Source organism: Chiloscyllium plagiosum, chromosome 10 (assembly GCF_004010195.1).
Source record: "Chiloscyllium plagiosum isolate BGI_BamShark_2017 chromosome 10, ASM401019v2, whole genome shotgun sequence".
In the NCBI taxonomy this organism is placed as follows: Eukaryota; Metazoa; Chordata; class Chondrichthyes; order Orectolobiformes; family Hemiscylliidae; genus Chiloscyllium; species Chiloscyllium plagiosum.
Window position 1 is genome coordinate 82,859,024 of NC_057719.1, and position 7,016 is coordinate 82,866,039.

Sequence of the window (7,016 nt, forward strand, 5' to 3'; positions counted from 1 at the left end):
AAGGAGTACTGAATATTTAAGTCCCTTAAACGCTTCTTCGCCTCGTCGAATGCCTTCCTCTTTTTGACCAGAGCTGTGGAAAAGTCCTGGAATAACATGATTTTGGATCCTTTATAGATCATAGCTTGGGGATCTTTTCCAAGATTTCTAGAAGCTTCTAGGAGTATCTGCCTCTTCCTATAGCTCTGCAGCCGGAACATGACCGGGCGTCGGCGCTGGTTCGAGCCGGGCCCGCGTATTGCGAACCGGTAGGCCCATTCCACCTTACCTGGCCTGATCCAGCCTCCAGATTTAAAAGCTGTGGCAGCCACTGCTCGAGGAATGCTGTAAGCTGGCCTTCCTCTTCCCGTTTGGGAAGGCCCAGCAAACGAATATTTTTTCGACGACCTCGATCATCGAGGTCATCAATACGATTCTCTAAGGTCAGACTCGCTGTTCGAGAGTCCGGACCTGATCCACGGCCGATTGCGCTGTAGTTTCGAAGGTCGCGGCCTTTAACTCCGCCCCTCCAACTCGGCGCTCGATTTCCTGGATGTCTCGGTCGTGCTTTTGCAGCGCGGCCGAGAGTGAGTCCCATCGATTTCGGGATTCTTCGATAAAAGTGTTGATCTTCGCATCCTGTTTGGAGGTCATTTCTGCAAGGCTTGTCACTGTAGGTAAGTCCCCCGGGGCGGCTGTGGACGCCTCAGCTGCAGCTGGAGAGGGTGGGGGAGGGGTTCCTGCTTGCTGAGAGCTGTGGGGTCCCTTCCCTTTGGTCATTTTTACTAAATATAAGATTGTTTAAATGTAATACTAAGCAACTAATTAAATTAAACAGCTATTATAAATGATTTGGTGAGTGTGGTGGGGGTTGGTGACCCACTTTACCCAAGTCTTGGGAGGAGCACTATAGACTCAGACTTGCTGGGTCGCCGCCATCTTGGATCCCCCCCTCATCTCAGTCTTAAATTGGCACCCTTTGATTGTGGGACTATGTCCTCTGATCCTAGACTGCCCGTGTGGGGAAACATCCTCTCAGCATTTACCCTGTCAAGCCCCTTAAGAATCCTGTATGTTTCAATGAGATCATCTCCCGGTAATCTAAACTACAGTGAGTACAATCCCAACTTGTTTAGCCTTTGCTCATAAAATAATCCCTCCATCCTGTGATTTTTTTTAAAAAATCCATAAGCGCTCTTGCACACAACTGAACATGTTTTTTTCCCTCATTACCAAATCACCTGTGGGAATTTTTCCATCTATTCACCACCACCAATAAATTGCTGCTGTTTCCAGTTGAATAATTTACGTGCAAAGTCTGTTAAGGGCAATGCAGATCATCAAAGGTGAAGAGGAGGGGGCCGAATCAAATGAGTTGGAAGGAGGTGACTTGCTTTTCATATAATTATGTCATATGGGGAAGGGGATTAAATTAAAATGGAGTTGGAGAGGGAAATTAAGCACAACAACCACCCCCTACCCTGCAGTTCCCTCTTCTGTCTAAAGCCTTTGAGGATGTTAGTTGACATCCTAGTACTAATGTAGCTGTGGAAGAGGGGCAGGCAGACAGGAACTATGAACCCCTCCATGCCCTCCTGCCTGAACTTGTTGATGGCTACTTTGACCAGACCCAGGAGCAAGCCCACGAGGGGATCCTCTGACATCCATAAGGGGTGCAGTCTCTCACAACCAACAGACACTAGGTTCGTGGACTGCACAACTTCACAAAATAAACAGTCCATGAGCCACCTCAGTCTATACCTGCACTGGATTGGTGCATTCAGCACCCTCCAACCCAGGCCACCAATAGAAAGTGGGAGACTCCTGCATAGAAAGTTCTCCACTGGAGCCTTCACCATCCAGTGGTAAAATGAAACACCACGGTGTATCCAGGTGGTAGATAAAGGAGAAGACTTGGATGGTGAGCATCTCCTCATTCACACCCATTCAGTTAGATCATAACAGGACAAACTCCTTTCTGTTTACTGCCTGTTTAGAACTTCAATGGAAATACCACTTCCTGTTCATCTTCAATTTTTTTTACTGTTAAGTGCTGTGCCTGTAGTCAGTTGTTGACTGATTCAATAGTCTATTGTGTGCAACATCAGAAACCTCTCCAAAGAATGATATTTCATTGTAAACCATTCCTTTGTGCTTTCCCCTCATATTGGCCCCTCATTTTGTATCGTTCCGAGCTTGATGGCACCAACTCTTGCTGGTTTATTCCCCATAGAAAGCCTCACAAGGGTTCAGTCAGCATATCTGACTGAACCCTTCCCTCACCTGATGTCCTTCTCCAGAGGAGATAACTGAATGACCACTGAGTGTGGGAACTCTGCTTCACTTTTCACCCCTCCATGGGTGCAAAGGCCTCGTGAGATCAGCACGATTAGGAATCAAACCTATGACCCTCTTACCTAGCAAGCCAATACGGAGCTGTACACAACAACTGGAATTTGCAGGAATTTAAATCAAGAGTCTCCAATGTGAATGCCTGATATTTGAGCTTAACTGTAACATTTCTGAGGCCTGGGTTCCTCTCTAACAAATACTTTATGCTGACATTCCAATGCATTAATGAGAAACTGTTGCATTGTCCGAGTGCTATACATCAATTGATATTTTAAACTGATGCCTTATTTACCTATTCTGGTGAGCATTAAAGGTCCCATTATATAAATGGAAATGGTCTGATATCCTCGCTCAATCAACACTAGCAGGGAAGAGATGACCCGATTCTGCATTTTAAGACTGATTTTGATTTGCATAATAAATACCATGTTTACTTGCATCATAACAAATCTGTCATTTGTTGTGTGGTGCAGTTGGAGAGACAATAAGGCAAATACAATTGTTCCTCAAGTGGTAGTCTGGCTTAATTTAATTGGCACCTACTCTGTTTTTATGTAACTAATGACTACTTCCCCTCTCCCCAAAATCAGGTGCCCTGGATTCCTCTTGACCCCTTGAATCCTGATCTCAGTCATTATCCTGAATATTCTCATGCAAGGCCTCTCCACTGCACAGTGAGAGCAGGTGAAATGCTGTACCTGCCTTCTCTATGGTTCCATCATGTCCAGCAGTCACATGGCTGCATAGCAGGTACAGTATCAATGGGACTTGTCACAGAGGGTGAAAGATAGACATCAGACATTGACCCATCGTGAGTTAATGAACACTACATAGGGTGCTGCATAGCAGAAATGTTCTGATTAGTGAAAGCAAACTAGATCCACCTGGGGGCAGAGACAGGTAAGAAAAAGAAAATGGCAGAGTCATGAAGTAAACACATGATCTGTCTTTATGGCAGAACACTCAAAGCATGCTAGGAATAATGGGGAACCAAAGTCGAGTGAGAATGAGTACAAAAGTTATAGGGAACTTGATGGGACTCAGTGGCATATGCATTGTGGCACTTGCATCCAAGGGTTTTAAAAGAGGTGTATGTATAAATAATAGATACATTGGTTTTAATTTTCAGCAATTCCTTAGATTCCCAAAGATTGGAAAGAGTTAGAGGGAAAACAGGGAACCTTAGGCCAGTTAGCCTGACATCAATAGTAGCTGAAATGCTGGAGTCAATTGTTAGGGATGTGGTAACAGGGCACTTTCCATTTTTAATCTTCATTCATGGGATGCGGGCATTGTTGACTGGGCCAGCATTCATTGCACACCCCTAGTTGCCCTTAAGAAGGGGTGAGCTGTCTCCTTGAAATCCTGCAAACTATTAGGGGTCAATAGACCCACAATGATGTTAAGGAGAAAATCAGTACATGATTAAGCAAAAGGTGACTCACTGCAACATTCTTGAGGGCAATTAGGGATGTACAATGAATAAATAAAGAAATTAATCTCCATATCAAAGGAAAAGTGTACTTGCACTAGAAGAGGTCTAACAAAGGTTCATTCGACTGATCCCTGGGATATTGTCCTATGAGGAGATATTGTGTAAACGTCCTTATTACCTACAGTTTAGAAGAATATGATTGGTGTATTATACATGTATGAAGGCTTGACAGAGTAGATGTTGAGGCGAATGGCTTGGTAATCTGGTACACAGTCTCTCATATTAAGGGGCTGCTTCTCCAGGTGAGATTTCCTGTCTCACTTAGAGTCTCAGTAAGAATGGACTGAGACTGCACTTTCATTCTGGATTAGTGGTGCTGGAAGAGCACAGCAATTCAGGCAGCATCCGAGGACAGGCAAAATCGACGTTTCGGGCAAAAGCCCTTCATCAGGAATAATAGGAAGGCAGAACAGAAAAATAGAGTTTTTTTTTAAAACAGAATTGAGAGGAAATACAGCTTTTTGATCTGTGCTAGCATCAGCACAGTATAGAATTTGATTTAATTTTTGTGTTGCAGTAAATTTCTGGTATGACATGGACTACGACATCAAGTACAATTACTTCCAGTTCTTAGACTCCCTAGTTAAAACGATGAATGCAGTGTGATGTATCCAGCCAGGCCGTCCGGGATGTCAGGAAGAGATAAATCTGGATCCAGATTTTCTGAACACCACCGTATAAATTCAGTAAAGACTGTGTAAACTGCATCAAAAATGCTATTCACGGACAAACTGGTCTTTTTACCACATACCTGATTAGTGTGGCCACTGTAAATAATACACGTTAGTTTTGGTGAGATAGTGCCATTTACCAAGAGGAAATCATTGCCATACATGTGGAATTCACTTTTAATCACTTCATAATTAATAACATGCTTGTAAATCAGAATCAATGTTTCTAGACCAGACAAAAACAGAAACTGCTGGAAAATCTCTGGTGGCATCTGTGGAGAGAAATCAGTGTTAACGCTGCGCACCCTAGTCACCCTTCTTCAGAGCTTCTTTTAGACCACACCATGTATTTATATGTTTCCGAAGCTGGAATGAATAAATACAGTGGCATTGAATGAACTCAAATCTACAGCTTCCCAAATGGAGATCTATGGCGTGGCTTTGAAGATTGTGCATTTGGACATTTCAAGGCACTTTATGTCATTCTGGATTACTAACCAAGTTCATCAGGAGGTAGGCTAGTGAAGTGGTAATTTGGAATATTTCTTCAGTAGTTTCTTGAAGCATAATCCTTAATAGCAACTCACCAACCATCCTTCGACAGCATCTTCCAAGCCTGCCCATACCAGCTATATGATGTATAGGAACACCACTGTGTTCAGAGTTTTCCTTCAAGCCAAACGTCATCCTGCCTTAGAACTCGATCACTGTCACTGGGACAACATCTTGGAACTCCCTTCACGACAGTGTTGTGGGTGTACCTCCACTAGGTGCTCTGCAGTGATTCAAGAAAGTGGCTCACTACTGCCTTCTAGAGGGCAAATAGGTATGGACAACAAAGCTGGTCTTGCCATTGCCATTCAAAACTCATAAAAAAAAATACAAAATTATGGTTTTAATAAAACAGTTGGACTAGTTAACTGATAATTATTGGCATCCTACCTGCATGACCGTTCAGGCTACATCTGCCTCCCATGTCGGTTGTTTGTGCACCTTTCAGCACAAGGTGCCAGTAACCAGCAGCTCAGGAACACAAGGTCCAAGCTGTGTAATTACTAGTGTTTATAGTGGTTAGGAGCACAGGCAAAAGGGTTTACTCTACCTCATTAATTGTAACAAACCGAGCATAAAGAATGGAGAACACTGATCCATCACTCCACTGTGAGGCTGATAAACACAATTTGAATTGGTATTTTGGAATAAACTGGATGTTCCTGTTTCCCAACATAAATCATGTCTTCATTGTCTAATAAAATGTGAATATGTTTTCTATTATTTATGGTGTGTGTTCCACATTCCTTTGACCATTGTTAATAGCATTTTACACAACCAGAAATCACCTTCCAAACTGCAGCTTGCCACTTAAATGTCTGGTGTTTCTCAGCACTGTAGTGCAGGTAGCATTGATGGATTCTGGTCAATATGCCATATGGTATCATTACTGGAATCCAGCCGCTAAAACTGTTCCAACGGGAGAGGAAATTTCAGGAGGATTTTCAATCCTGAAACATTAAGCAATGATCAAGTTTCCAACTTGTAGGTAATATACATGTTTTGCTGCACATGAACTGACACTGAGCTGTTTGTCATGATAAGTCCTATTAGATCACTAAATGCTAAAGTCATTCTCCACCTTGACGTCAGCTACTAACCCACTAAGTCACCTTCAGAATCAGCTCCTCAATTTTACACTCCTCCTGATCTTTGAAGCTACTGTTTCAACAATTTTCATTTGTATATAACAAAGGAAGTCAGACTTTCTAAACTGTTATAAGAGCATTAACAGATACTCTTTGGCACTAAGCTGCATAAGATATTAGGGCAAGTATCTAAAAGCTTGATTATAAAGAGTGCGTTAAAGAAGGAGACGAGGGTGGAATAATCAAAATCAGGGACAAAAGTAATGCACCCTGGCATTTTTTGGAATCAATGGGTGAATTGTTCAAGTTATGAAGGAAAAATGCAGAAGAAAGGATAAAGTGACCCATAGAGAAGGAAAGAGACTAAAACATTGTCACTGTCAGATGGTAGGGAACCTACAAGATAAGGTGTAAACCCATGATCCTTTGCATGACATTTCCCCATCAACTCAACACAGCAATGATTATCTAATGACTTGCTTCCATCATGTGCTTTGAAAAGACCAAATCCTTCACTAAAAATATAGAGATGTAATTCAATGCATTGGACAGGGTAATCCAAAAATGCTTCAGATTGGTTTGCCTCATTGGAAAAAAAAATGATGATAAATCTTTTCAACATCATTGATACTAAAAATGAGGAATTAGCACACTGCTATTGGTGTTCTAGAACATAGAACAATACAGTACAGAACAGGCCCTTCGGCCCACGATGTTGTGCCGAACATTTGTCCTAGCTTAAGCACCCATCCATGTACCTATCCAATTGCCGCTTAAAGGTCACCAAAGATTCTGACTCTACCACTCCCACAGGTAGCGCATTCCATGCCCCCACCACTCTCTGGGTAAAGAACCCACCCCTGACATCTCCCCTATACC

The 7,016-nt window shown here is 42.6% G+C and overlaps 1 protein-coding gene across 2 annotated transcripts in view; it reads left to right on the forward strand.

Annotated features, from left to right (window-relative positions):
- The window catches only part of ivd (isovaleryl-CoA dehydrogenase), a 112,888-nt gene that overhangs the window by 29,434 nt on the left and 76,438 nt on the right, over nt 1-7,016 (forward strand). The window contains exons 7-8 of one of the 2 annotated variants that reach the window (XM_043698214.1): nt 2,922-3,081; nt 4,344-6,113. The exons of the other annotated variant lie outside the window; for it this stretch is intronic. Of the exons in view, the coding sequence (XP_043554149.1) occupies nt 2,922-3,081; nt 4,344-4,432 (249 nt within the window). The 3' untranslated portion in view covers nt 4,433-6,113. Of the gene's footprint in view, nt 1-2,921; nt 3,082-4,343; nt 6,114-7,016 lie in introns of those variants that run through there. 2 annotated transcript variants of the gene reach the window in all.